The sequence below is a fragment of the Periplaneta americana genome, chromosome 3, assembly GCF_040183065.1.
Source record: "Periplaneta americana isolate PAMFEO1 chromosome 3, P.americana_PAMFEO1_priV1, whole genome shotgun sequence".
Classification (NCBI taxonomy): Eukaryota; Metazoa; Arthropoda; class Insecta; order Blattodea; family Blattidae; genus Periplaneta; species Periplaneta americana.
The window spans coordinates 121694586-121709354 of NC_091119.1; the positions used below are offsets into that span (position 1 = coordinate 121694586).

Below are 14769 nucleotides of genomic sequence, written 5' to 3' on the forward strand. Positions count from 1 at the left end.
TATTCACTGAATGTAAATAAATAAGGAATGAGTTGTTATTTTATATGTAGTGTCATGTACTTATTTTACAATATTACAAAATAGAATTAACCTACTTGAAAATATCTGACTGCTTCTGTTGCATCTTTTCTTTCTTGATCAGACAGACTGACTAAAGTTTTTTGTGCTATCAGCTAACATCTTGTCCCCGTGTATAGATGATCCAGCAATTGGATTGCTGTCCATTGTAGTATTTTCTTCTGCATACTGTATTTTAAGACGAACACCAACACACAACCACACTACACAAACTCCAAAAGGATACAGGAAGTGAAAGATAACCATTTGCCTGCATATCTTACAATATATAAATTGTACGGCACTAAACATAGCAAGCATAAACAAGTGCTGTGCAGCGAGTAGGCTGTTGGATGTAGGTTCTGTATGCATAACTGTCCTAACATGCACTGTTTGGTACGGCACATCAAGCGTTGGGGAGAAACCAAGCGTTCATAGTTTTTATTTATTTCTCAGATTAGGCACATCTAGGAGAAAATTCTCAAGAGGCAAAACATACGCTGTTTTACACATTCTTTTATTATACAAAATCTGAAATAGCTAGGATGAAGGAATATGCGACTGAGCAAATTTGCAAAAATATTTTTGTCGGCCGAATGGGGGCCTATGGGAGAGAAAGCCGAAGCGCAGGTATTTTTATTTTCAATGTACTTACACCTCAAACATTCCCTGTTCGATCTGTGACGTCGGTCTGACAGTGGGTCCTTGTGAAACACACTGTATCTTGAAGCTAATGAACTGATGAAAAATTTTCTACCTTACATTAGAATTATGAAATGTGAGTTATTCTGAAATTATTTTGAGTATGTTGTTGTTGTTTTCTAATGCCAGGCATTTGACAATAAAGTCATTTGACCTCTTGCACTCCAATATTTTTCAAAGATATTATCATGGTCAGCCACTGAATCCATTTCTTGGTTTGAGTTGCACAATGGGCAGTTAGGGGACTGATATATTCCAATTCTATGCAGGTATTTGGCCAAACAATCATGGCCTGTTGCCAATCTCATTGCAGCTACAGACGATTTTCGTGGTAAATCGGGAATTAACTGTGGATTATGATGCAGAGAGTTCCATTTTTTCCCTTGAGATTGTATTATCAAATTTTGTTTGTTGAATTCTAACTATGTAGATTTAATAAATCTATTCACAGAGTAATATGTAGATTTAGTAACAGGTCTGTAAGTAGCATTGCTGCCCTTCTTTGCTAGTACATCCGCATTCTCGTTTCCCAGGATTCCACAATGGGATGGTATCCATTGGAATACAATTCTTTTATTGAGTGATATTAATTGAGAGAGCATTTTAGTTATTTCTGCTGTTTGAGATGAAGGTGTGTGTTTAGAGACTATTGATAGAATAGCTGCTTTGGAGTCTGACAATATAATATTATTTTGAGTATATCTATGGGCTTTATATTGGAGAAAACTATCTGTCTTAATTGGATTTTGTATTAAAATATTACTTATATTATGCAAATCTAGTCTTTCAGGTAAAGCTCCCTGTAGAGCACTTATATTGTGTACTTATATTGTATACTAAATACATATATAAATAAATTCACCACTGTGGAGTAACAGTCAGCATGTCTGACCATGAAACAAGTGGGCCCAGGTTCAAATTCTGGATGGGCAAGTTACCTGGTTGAGGTTTTTTCCTGTGTTTTTCCTAAACTCATTAAAAGCAAATTCTGGGTAATCTTTGATGCTGAACCCTGGACTCATTTCACTGGCATTATCATCATTATTTCACTCAGATGCTAGATAATCATCGCAATTGATAGTGTCGTAAAATAAACCAGTAAAAAGAAAAAAAAAAACAGAAAATAAATTTCAAAAGAATGTTTGTAATCAAATGCATACTTAACTATAAGATGTTAAATAGCCATTAAAAAAAAAAAACAAAATAAATTTCAAAAGAATGTTTGGAATCAGATGCATACTTAACTATAAGATGTTAAATAGCCATATTGTAATTTATAAACACAAGAAAAGTAGCATTGGTCACATTCAGCCAGGACAGCGTTAACTCAGCTGTTAATTTTTTATGAGTGGCAGCAGCTGTGAGGGGCTGAACTACTTGATTCCAAAATGTCTGCTGTGTTTATAAAATAATGACAGTCCTATTCTTTGTCTGAGGGAGCAGCGGAAAAAAATATTTTGCTACGAAAAATGGTGATTGCTATTACAGCGAAGCCGAAATGCTATCAGTCGGCAAGGCATTCAATGTTTTTGCTTCCTTCACGCTGTCCTGGCTGAATGAAATCATTACTTTGGTGTGTTCTACTCATTAATTGTGTAATTTAGGGTGGAGAAACTGCCAAACCTGGAGAGGATGGAAGTTCATCAAATGACAAAGTCCAGCTGGCAGCACAAGCCAGTTTGATGCGAATTCTTACAGATGAAGACTTTCGTAAGATTGACGCAATGAAGCTCAACAAAGAGGTGACAACTGCGAGGAAAGGCAAAAAAAGACCTGCTGAAGAGGAAAAGAATTCAAAGTAAGGAGGGATGGGGAAGTATTTCATTTGAAAAACATTTGTTTACTCCATTTTCGTGACACACAAAGGTTGGAATTTGTACAACAGAATATATTGTAGTGTCATTTCATGATGTTATAGTACAGGTAAATAATATAGTGCTCAGGAGCGACAACATTGTTTCTTTTCGTTCTTTTAATGCCTTTCATGTATTTTGTGATAACTGTCAGTTCTTTTATCTGCAGTTATTAAAAACTGTACATAATAATTAATACTGGTATAGCACTTCTATCAAGGTTCAATGTTCGTATGTTACAGAGGAGAGCTGGTGTCATTGGCTGACATTGAGAACATCTATAAGAAACGCAAACATGACAAACAGATGAGACAAGAGTCTGTGAAAGTAAGGAAGAACATTCATGATATTTTTACAAGTTTAAACTTTGAGTACTATTGATTTAAAGATAATGCAACGTTTCAGTTATTTTGAATCTCTTCTATTAAATTTTCGTACTTTGACTCTATGAATATCTTAATAACTGCTACATGAACATTAGTATATTGGAGAATAGACAGAAAAGGGAGAGAAGGGGAAATGAAAGAAAACAGGGAGAGAGTGGGAAGGAATGAGAATGTCTCTCTCTCTCTCTCTCGTATCGTATCATATCTGTATCCGTATCGTATCGCCCAAGTAGTTGATCATGTATGAAGTTTCCACCATGGGTAGTATGTAGCATTAAAATCTCCGTATTTATCTTCCACATTTTGCTATATTTCAGTGTTTTCACTTATCTTGTGTTTCTGAACTCGGATTATTCTTATGGAAAAACATTATGAACACAAAAATTCTTCTTCTGTTTATATCTGACTCGAAATTCAAACACTAGATGGTAGATATATAAAACCATAATGTTGGAAAAGTGAAGTTGTTCCTGGTCAATTACATTTTACGGTCTTTCGTGATCTCATCATCATATGGGTCACATAATCACAAACAAAAAACGAAAAGTATTACCATTTGATTATAATTTATTCTCAATGTACAGGGGATATATTGTTGTTCTGGCTAGTTGAATATTAATGAAATGGTGGCAGAAAAATAACAATATCTCGACAAAATATGATTAGTGCTGGTTTTATGTACAGCTGTCAAAAAGAAAAAGTGGCTGCACTCGTGAACAGCGAATATATTCTAAATCCACTCCACTTTGGGCCACGGTGATGTTACATGATGTATGCACTTGTACAATCACACATGAAGCAGTTTCAGAACTATCATGTTTAAGCAGGAGTCATTCAATATCTGCGTCTCGTAGAGTAGCGGTAGAGTGCTGGCTTAGTGATTCAAAGTTTGTGAGTTCGAGCCGTGTTCAAGTTATCTTATTTTGTTATTGTTCATTAGTGATATAAATAATATTCAAGTTATCATTTACATTCTGTTATCGTTCTTTAGAAATAAATAATATTCAAGTTTTCATTTATAGTCTGTTATCGTTCTTTAGCGATATAAATAATATTCAAGTTATCATTTGTATTCTGTATCATTCTTTAGTGATATTAATAATATTCAAGTTATCATTTATATTCTGTTATCGTTCTTTAACGATATAAGTAATATTCAAGTTATCATTTCTATTCTGTATCATTCTTTAGTGATATTAATAATATTCAAGTTGTCATTTATATTCTGTTATCATTCTTTAGCGATATAAATAATATTCAAGTTATCATTTGTATTCTGTATCATTCTTTAGTGATATTAATAATATTCAAGTCATCATTTATATTCTGTTATTGTTCTTTAACGATATAAATAATATATATTTAATGTTAGGTTTGGAACAGTGTCGCTACATAATACTAGTGTTAGTTTTTTCTTCTTATATTATTACATTATACTATACTGTAACACAATAAAATGAAAAAGAATAATGAGGATTGAACCTGAGACATTGACATCTAAATTCCGACATTCTTCTAACTGAGCTACGGGGCCACAACTAAAGAAGCATATACGGAAAAATTGGCCGAATCCCCCTCCAAGACATCGTGATGATTTGTGGAAGCTCGTCCAGGATACCTGGGATACTGTGGCAGAACAGTCGCTATTTGAAAAGACTAGTCGATTCCATGCCTACTCGATTGTAATATGTGATCGAGATGGGAGGAAAATGGACTAAATATTGAATCGTGGCTTTTTGTTTTGTTTCTTGTTTTTTGAACTTTTAATTGCTTGAATTTTATAAGACAGATACCACTAAGTTTGTTATGTTTATGCCAGGAATGATGTTTTTGTTGAGAATAAAATATTTCTTTCTTTCCATTTGCAGCCATAATATCATAATAAATAATGATAAAATCATGGCATAATATATTCATGAACCTGATGTAAATTACTAAAAAGTCATAAAAGAGACAGGAGCATTTTTTCCTCCCTCCGTTAAAAAAAAAAAAAAAAAAAAACATAACAAGCCTTGCCTGTCTCTGAATTGTAGCAAAGATACACAAAAGTAACTTAGCTTCTAAAGAGCGACCACTTTTTCTTTTGACAGTTGTACCATAAATTTCATCTTTAATTCCATTGATTTCGGATATGAGCAGTGCTGTCATGGAGCCCATATGGGGCCATATGGCAACCTACAATTTTTAAATGAATTGTGTGGAGAAGAGAAAACTTTGCTCATACAGTATATGAGTGCCTAAGTTTTGTACACTGAGATCTGTACTGATCTTAGATCACCTCTTGCTACTCTTAATATATCTTCTTTAGTGTTCATAATTGGTCCACCTCTAGAGCGCTGGAATCCAGAACCATAGGAATGGTTGAAAAAACACGAAGTGCTGCAGATACATGCTCGAAGATTCGAGACAAATGTGCATTTATTGTGAGAGTCTCATGGTATATTCTTTAAATCAAGCTTGTTTTACAATTAAAAGGTAAAGCAAAACAATATCTTCACTTCTTCTCTAATATTGGAAGAGTCATAATGATGGTCGGAGAGATAGAGAAAGGAGAGTAAAATATTTTCAAGTGAGAAAAATAAGGGGTGGTACATATGACCAAGAAAAAAATTACCATGACAGCATTGGATATGAGGCACAGTTGTGGAAAAATGTTGCATTAGCCATTCAACTAGTAGTGTGCCAAACATTAACTATACTTGTTTTTTTAAAAGATGGGACATGACAGTAGCGCTGCGATCGGAAAAACAACAACTGAATGTCACATAGCATGGGAAGCTTGTTGCTACGGTAACCACAATTGAGTTGCCAAAGTTATAGTTCCCACGTGGTGAGTGCTTCATAGCTCTCTTGGCACCATTTGTTGTGCATACAATGTTATCATTAATACATTTCATGTTTCATCCTCTGTCAATTTTTGTAGCTTTTTTTGCTTTCGCATCAAGTGTCAATGAATGTTTTAATGTCAGCCTTCTAACAAAAACTGCTAGCTCACATCAGCTGATCGCGTGATAGTCCATATTTGCAACATAGTGCTGTAGTTTCAAGCTCAGCCATTAAACTGTCATGTCCCATCTTAAAAAAAACAGGTATAGAACTAAAATTGTTGAAGGATTCTTCTTACTTGACCAGCATTCAGTTACATTTCTGTTCATGTTTATAGTTTCTTAATGAAATGCAAACTTTAAATTTGTTGAGTAGGGTGAGCAACCAGAGGAATTATAAAAGCTCTTAATGAGAATTTCAAGAATTATATGGAAGTATAAAGTCTAAATAGAAATGTGCTAATTAATTTTGCATGGGCAGATTGTAATTGTTTTTACCATTGCTACTATAAATTCACACACTTCTAGTATTTCAATTCTAGATCTCTTCCCTTACTTAAATTCCTGTTCCTTCATTTACTTAGTTTAGCCACTTGATGCGTTTAACAAAATTTAAGTATGTTCTGTGTCTCATTTCAGAAAGGTCAAGAAGACCGTGAGAAATATGGGTTTCATGATCGACGGCTAAATCCACATTCCAGCAAAACAAACCGAGAAAAGAGGAAAACAAAACATTACATGATGGTGAAACACAAAGCAAAACGCAAAATTAAGAGGTCTTTCAAAGAGAAACAGGTAAGGTTAAAAAATATTTTTTCACAATAGTACAAAATAGCACAGTTTATAATAATTGTATGATGTGTGGACAATTAGAATAGTACTGTATATATCAAAACTGACTCTAAAATCTTGTCTTTACAGATTGCTCTCCGAAACCATCTTCAGAAGCTCAGGAAAATGAAATGAGAAGAAAGAATCAACTTTCCAAATAAGTTGTAAAAATGTTATGTACAGTATATAGGATAATAAATGTATTATCTAAGAACTTCTATCATTCGATTTCATTTCAGAGTTTCGGCTACACATTAAATTATGAGACAAATAAGAGCATTCAGATTTGATCCAAATTTGATTACTGAACATTATAGGCCTACACCAAAAATTTAAATGCAGACTGTTTTTAAAAGTAATCCTCCAGCACTTCTGCTAATAATCAGGGATCTTCTTTATTCTTTCATGAAAAGAAATCGTTTGTTGATTAAGCTGCCATTTCCCCACTTCTTTCATCACCTTATCATTTGTTACAAAATATATTTAGCTCCCTAAGCTTTCCCCCAGCAGTCCAAACAAGTGATAGTTTTACAAGAATAAATCTGGACATATGGAGGATGTGGCAACTCTTCTCGGCGAAGTTCAGTTAGGATATCTTGTGTGGTTTTTAGATAGAATGGATGTTGTCATGAGGAAGGATGATTCCTTTAGACAATTATCGACTTCTGCACTTTATTGCTTATTTCAAGTTGCCTTTCAAAAGACTACTATAGTAGACTACAGCAGTCTGCTAGGAATCGTGATTTCAGGAATGGTCTCTAGGTATTCGCATACCCAAAATCTCATCAATTGTAGCACTGGAGATGTTAGAGAAGAAAGTTCAACTCATCATCAGTTATATATCTGGGCATCCATTTTGCACATATTTATGAAAATTTTAGATGTTTGTTTATAATTTTCTCAGTGCTGCCAATGTTGATATTTACTTTTTTGTAGAGATATAGCAAACGCATTTAATAAACACTACTCAAACTCTCACAGATTACATCCCAATATCAAAAAAACTGACTAATTTATCAAAAGAGAATTACATAAAAATAATAAAAACAATATTACTAGTACAAAACCTGAAATATTTCATCAAAATTTTACTTCCAAAGAATTAACTCTAGCTGTACAAAATTTAAAAACCAAGAAATCTCCTGGCCCCGACAACATTCATTCCGAATTTTTTAAACATCTGGGGGAAAAAGCCAAGTCTGTACTTTTATCCATTTTCAATTTATCATGGAACACCTCAATTCCTGCAGCTTGGAAAAAAAGCAATCATTGTACCAATTCACAAAAAAGGGAAACCTGCTCATGATGTTAATAGTTATCGACCAATAGCACTATTAAGCATGATAGCAAAAACCATGGAGTCCATGATCTCCAACAGATTAACTTGGTATTTAGAATCCCAAAATCTTTTATCACCAAGACAAGCCAGCTTTCGACAACTACACTCTACCAATAAACAAGTCATTCGCCTCGGCCAAGAAATAAAAGACAGTTTTAACAAGAAAGAAGATACCTTGGCAATATTTATTGACTTTCAGTTAGCATATGACTCTGTTTGGAGAAATAAATTATTACTAAAACTCCAGAAATTAGGTATCTCCAGCAATATGTTCAGATGAATATCAGAATTCCTTAGTCAAAGATTCATTGCCACTAAATTCAATAATTCACTTTCTAGTTACAGACAAACATATCGAGGTCTACCTCAGGGCGCTGTCCTCAGCACAACTTTATTCAATATTTATATAAATGACTTACCCTCCCTATTAGAGGAATCAAACAGGAAAACAGCACTATTTGCAGATGATATAGTTTTGTGGACTTCCGGATCCTACAGACATAGAGACAGAATTCAAAATTCTGCTCTTAAAGCTCTAAATCAACTACATGAATGGAATACATCAAATTTGATGACACTCAGTTTAAGCAAAAGTAACTACCAGATATTTTCACTCGGTAAAAAAGAAAGAGAATTCATTATCCAATACAATGGCCAACACCTTCGTAGGACTTACGAATCCAAATATCTTGGAGTTATTTTCGATAGTAAGTTAACATGGAGCAACCATTTGAAATACATTTCTGAAAAAGCTCGTAAAAGATTCTCCCTTCTAAAAAGACTAGTAGGAAAGAAATGGGGATGCTCTAGGAATACTTTGAACACTACATACAAAATGTTTATACAGCCAGTGCTGACATACTGCGGAGAAATTTTAATTACTTCACCTTTCATAAACGACATAGAATATGTTCAAAACCAAGCTCTCAGACTCATTACTGGTGGAATCAAAACAACTCCAATAGATTCTATGAGATTCCTCACTAATATTAACAGTATCAAAATGACAATAGAAGAAAAAGCACTGATTCAGTATGAAAAACTTATCAGATTACCAGGAAACAATTGGCATTCATACAGTCCTCTCTGTAGATTGAAAACTCAAAAAAGTTTCATATCCATTGTTCAAGAATTAAAACAGAAAACCAATATCCCGAATTTAAAAGAAAACTTACAAATTAAACCAAACCCTTTAACTCTATTAAATATAGAATATAATCTAAATTTAACAGAAGAAATACTGAAATCAGAAGTAAACACTGAAATACTGAAACAATTATCTTTAGAGACAATTAATATTAGGTACCCTCCACAAAACTGGCTTCATTTATACACCGACGGAGCCTTGATCTCCAGAGAACAAGGTGCCGGTGCAGGTGTTACGTGCTGTCTCTTCTCACTTTATAGATCACTTGGATATGGAACAACAAGTTTTGATGGTGAAATCATTGCAATAAGTGAATGTCTCAGGAATCTTCTATGCCACATCAATAAATTTAGGAATGCAGTTATATTGTCAGACTCCAAAGCAGCTATTCTATCAATCGTCTCTAAACACACACCTTCATCTCAAACAGCAGAAATAACTAAAATGCTCTCTCAATTAATATCACTCAATAAAAGAATTGTATTCCAATGGATACCATCCCATTGTGGAATCCTGGGAAACGAGAATGCAGATGCTTTAGCAAAGAAGGGCAGCACCGCTACTTACAGACCTGTTACTAAATCTACGTATTACTCTGTGAAGAGATTTATTAAATCTACATACTTATACTTCAACAAACAAAATTTAATAACACAATTCCAAGGGAAAAAATGGAACTCTCTGCATCAAAATCCACAGTTAATTCCCGATTTACCACGAAAATCGTCTGTAGCTGCATTTAGATTGGCAACAGGCCATGATTGTTTCGCTAAACACCTGTATAGAATTGGAATATATCAGTCCCCTAACTGCCCATTGTGCAACTCGAACCAAGAAATGGATTCGGAACATCTCAAAATCTGTGCTTCATTGGCTTGTCATGATAATATCTTTGAAAAATATTGGAGTGCAAGAGGTCAAATGACTTTGTCAAATGCCTGGCATTAGACAACAACAACTTTTTTGGCCAATTCATGGACACTTAATTGTTGGTTTTTCTGAATAAGTTCTTTAGTGCATTGACGGAAATTGTAGGATGTGCAGCATTTGGGATGTTAGAAGCTGTAGTATGCTCCTCTTGTAAATGATTTGCACCACTTGAAGACTGATGTGCAAGACAAACAGTTCTTGTGGAATTGTGCTAGAAATCTTCTGTAAACTTCAGCACCACTGATTTCTTCCACACTGAGAAACTTAATTGTATTTCGCTGTTCAACAGTATTCAAAACAAAGATATCTTTCATGTTTGTTTTCTCTTGCTATACTCACAAAAATGTAAGACGGTTAATGGAAATATAAAAGCCTGTATAGTAGACTTAAGCCTACCGAGAACTATTGTTGTTATAAGTAAATATTTCAATCCAAGGAAAAAATAAAGTCCCGATCAAAGTTGAATCACCCATGTAGCTAAAGCCAAGTCACAACTTTTCATATACTTTTTATAGAAGGTATGTACCAAGATTCAATGGCAAGTATCCTGTTCCTTCCTACCCCTTTTTCCTGCTGCAGAGTCAGGTTTTCTCCGAGTAACTTGATTCTGTGTTTATTCTGTTTCACTTAACAATACAGTCATTTCCGAATGACATATCCCTATTTTAATTAAAAAGGATGTTGGGTACAGGAACACAATTATACTGAATTGAGTAAGAACCTCATTTTAAAATACAGTAGAACTTGGTTATAGTGACCTCGTTTTGTGCGACACCTCGCCTATAACGTCAAATATTCTGTGGTCCCAACTAATTCACCATAAGACATTTGCTTTTCCACCTTGCTTAATACGACAAACGTATATGCGTCTACCTCGCATATAACATCATTTTCATCCTCAGTTTGGAATACAATTTTCTAAGAACTAAAGTATTTTAAGAAATATTTTGCTGAAATCTGACAAATCCTTACTGTTCCCTTCTATCATAGACCTCTGGAATGCAGGCAGATTCCCCACCCCATTGTAATATTTCTATGAAGCTAGAGGAGGGAGTATGAAGCTAGGGGAAGGAGCAGTGAAATTGCAACTGAAATAACGAACATAGAATTTAATTTAGAAAGTGTATATTGGGCAAGTAGGAGACAACAGAGTAAAATGACTGATTACTTCACTCCTCAGTAAATAAGTTTTTGAGTAATGAACAAACTGTTTTAATACAGAATACTGTATTTATAATTGTACATGTATTTTATTGTGTTCATGGTATGCTTAAAAGTGAATACATAAATCTAAAATAAGCCTAATTATGTTTATTATTTTTCATTTTCCACCTCACTAGACTGATAATATGAATCTCGGTTACTACGACACTCGTTTATAACAACATAATTTTCAAGGTCCCTTGGATGTCGTTATAACTAAGTTCTACTGTACTAATAATGAAATGTTGATTTGGAGCTTATAACAACAATATGACTAGGATTCCCAGAAACATCAAAAAGAAAATGTGGGACACATTAGTTATATTTCAAAATCGGTACAGTGTTTATATTTTTCATCATGTTTAACTAGACTACCTTCATTTTACTGATGTTAAGAATTTACAAAATAACATGACATCACGAACTTAATAACAATAATAATAATAATAATAATAATAATAATAATAATAATAATAATGTATGACTTGAGGCTTTCCTGGCATTTGATATAGAATAACTCTTCTCGGGTTCTCAGCCAGATGAGTTGGAGATTAGCTTCAGGGATGAAGGAGATGGCAGAGCTAGCCGTCAAAAGCTTGGAAGCTAATCTCCAACTCACCTGGCTGAGAACCCGAGAAGAGTTATTCAATAATAATAATAATTATTATTATTATTTTATCACCATTATCAGAATTAGCTGCCAATGCTGTTATAAACTAAGTCCTTCATGCTGTCTTGCCCTACTTTTGTAAAGAAATTATTTCATTTAGTAGGTAATTGTCATGAAGTGCTCCACAATCCTGAATAAACAGTTTGAACTACTATTGTATTTCTCGGTGTTTAAGAAGCATCCCAAAAATTAAAACAGTTCTCCTGGAAGAAACTTAAATTGAAGGAAAAAATATGATATAAAACTTTAAAAAGTATTAGAAGTTGTTAAAAAAAAACAAGGCAATATACTTTTTATAATGGATGGCACCATTTTGATACTGATTTCGTGTCTTTGTCAGCATCTGGTGATCTACTACATCATCTTGTCTTGCTTCTGGGTTTGGTGTTTCCTGTCGTCTGTGAATGGGGGGGTATGCTGTTTAAGTGATTGTGGGGTGTAGTTTGTATGTTATTTACTATTAGATCGAATAATGTGTGTGTACTGATCAGAGGCGTATACTGGTTAAAGGGTTTGGGCTACCGCTGACCCTATTATTACACAAAATATATCTAACAATTACTTTAATTTTAATTACTATGGTAAAACTAATAATACAAAATTATTACATTATGTTATATTATAAACTTTTTCTTTTGTAATTTCCTTGGGCTACCGCCGGTAGCCCCGGTAGCCCGCAAAATACGCCCCTGGTACTGATCTGTAATTGAGTATAAAATACATGTTGTGGATATGTTATTGTATGCTTGTAGAATTCATATTGTTCTAATATGTTTAATTGTGGACACATCACTATTGACAAAAATACTTACAGTAACATATAATCAGATATGGAGATACTACACATCACATCAAAATGTCCCCTCTTAAGTCTAATACTTATTCTCTGACCATTGATTGCTGCACAGTTCTGATCATTGTTGATTTTGACATTTTAAAGTTTTATAATTACTGTAGAGAAAACTATTGGAAGTATAATTGCTATAATTTTGGCTATCTTATTAAGTAGTATAAAATGGAAGGTGAAGTAGTAAAGTTGAGAAGTCAAAAGGGAAGAAAATGTTCTAAAGATGATGCCCATAAAACTCACAGGTGCAAAGATTATAAACCCATTGGCCCATAAGAATGTCCATACTGGGTCTAACTCGTACTCATCCGTTTTGAAGAGAAATCTTAAACAGGTCCCAAGTTCAGAATTGCTTCTATTGTTCCGAGTATCAACTGTGTCAGCCATCAGAAGAGAGAAAATAAAGAGACTGTTAAAATTTGTGGACATCAATGATGACAAGCAAGCTTTCTATGAAGAGGCACTCATTTCTGTACCCTCCGACAGTCAAAAGGGACAGGTTCTACCAAAGAATGTAAATTCTTCAAGTCAAGAGCATAAATTAGTTTATTATTGTCCATTACTGTGATTTTTTTCCCATTACTGTGATTTTTTTCCATAAATGTAATGACTTGAGTGGTTTCTGAGAAAAAAATGATTAGAGATGTCATTTGGACCTTAAAGCTAAAACAATTTTTCTTTTCATACTTTGTATGTTGCTATACATAACAATACTTAATTGATACAGTTAAAATAAATTACATTTAAAATAGAATAACAGGTGTATAAGTTTTTGTTCCTCCTGATAATCATATGAAAATGACTTAGGTGGAGTTTGGAAGTAAGTTCTTCAATTATATTATAGTTGTGATTAATAGTATATAATGTAGTGTAACCCAGTATTTCTTTTTTGATGATGAGGCCATCCTTTTTCTCACATTACTTTAATGCAGCCCCCATGCTTAAGAGTGTAAAGTATAGAACATAGTAATGTGAAATTTGGTATAAATTTGAAAATAAAACAGTAAACAAAGTTATGTTTTTATTTAACGCAAAATAGTGGGGTGTTTAAAATTTTCGTACAACTTAGAAATAATAATAATAATAATAATAATAATAATAATAATAATAATAATAATAATAATAATAAATTTGAGGTGAAACGAGCGTTGAGCGGATTCCGCCGATTTTGGAATAGATACCGACGTACTTGAACTGCCAACATAGAAAACAAAAAATCACACTCAATCGCTTTCACCTTCATCTTGACGGGATAATAAAAGCCTAAACTAACCTAACCTAACCTAACCTAAGTGCGTCGGTGTCTATTCAAAATCGGCGGAATCCGCTCAACGCTCGTTTAACATTACTATTATTATTATTATTATTATTATTATTATTATTATTATTTATTATTATTATTATTTTCGCGGCCCCTCATTAACTGCTACTCGAATGCCTAGAGGGCCTCGGTCTTCCAGTTGAGAGAATGACTGGTGTAACCTACATGCTTTAGAGTTTTTTTGGGGGCGGAGGGGGGAGAGATTGATATTCTTATAATCGAGTAAGTTTCAAGATTATACTGCACTGCAATACAGAATGACGTGAAAAAACTCGTTACATTAATTTAGCAGCAAGCGTTTATAATGTTTGCGGTGTTTGGGTGACTGTAATAGTGAAAGAAAATGTCTTATTGGATACAGCTATAAGATGAATTTAAGTGAAACGGGACAAGTATACAAATTGTCGATTCTTTGTGTCGCTCGTACCGCTTTGTGTTTTGCGGGCACTTAAATCAACACAAATACTATTTTGTTATTAAAATTATGGAAGTATTGTGATCAAAGTAATACTATTAGTGCAAACAGAAATATAATTATAAATATGTTACAATTATTATAACGCTAAAATACTTCATAAGTTTATAACATTACTGTAGGTGTGATAATAATTACTAAGAATAATGGCCACTAATGTCGCAAAGTTGGTATAAATTTCGT

The 14769-nt window shown here is 33.6% G+C and overlaps 1 protein-coding gene across 1 annotated transcript in view; it reads left to right on the top strand.

Moving 5' to 3' along the window:
- The window catches only part of Mys45A (SDA1 domain containing protein Mys45A), a 36183-nt gene extending 29311 nt beyond the window's left edge, over positions 1–6872 (top strand). Inside the window, exons 16-19 of the mRNA XM_069821489.1 lie at positions 2364–2557; positions 2855–2939; positions 6463–6618; positions 6745–6872. Coding sequence (XP_069677590.1) covers positions 2364–2557; positions 2855–2939; positions 6463–6618; positions 6745–6789 — 480 coding nt within the window. The 3' untranslated portion in view covers positions 6790–6872. The remainder of the gene's footprint in view (positions 1–2363; positions 2558–2854; positions 2940–6462; positions 6619–6744) is intronic.
- Positions 6873–14769: the final 7897 nt, after the last annotated feature.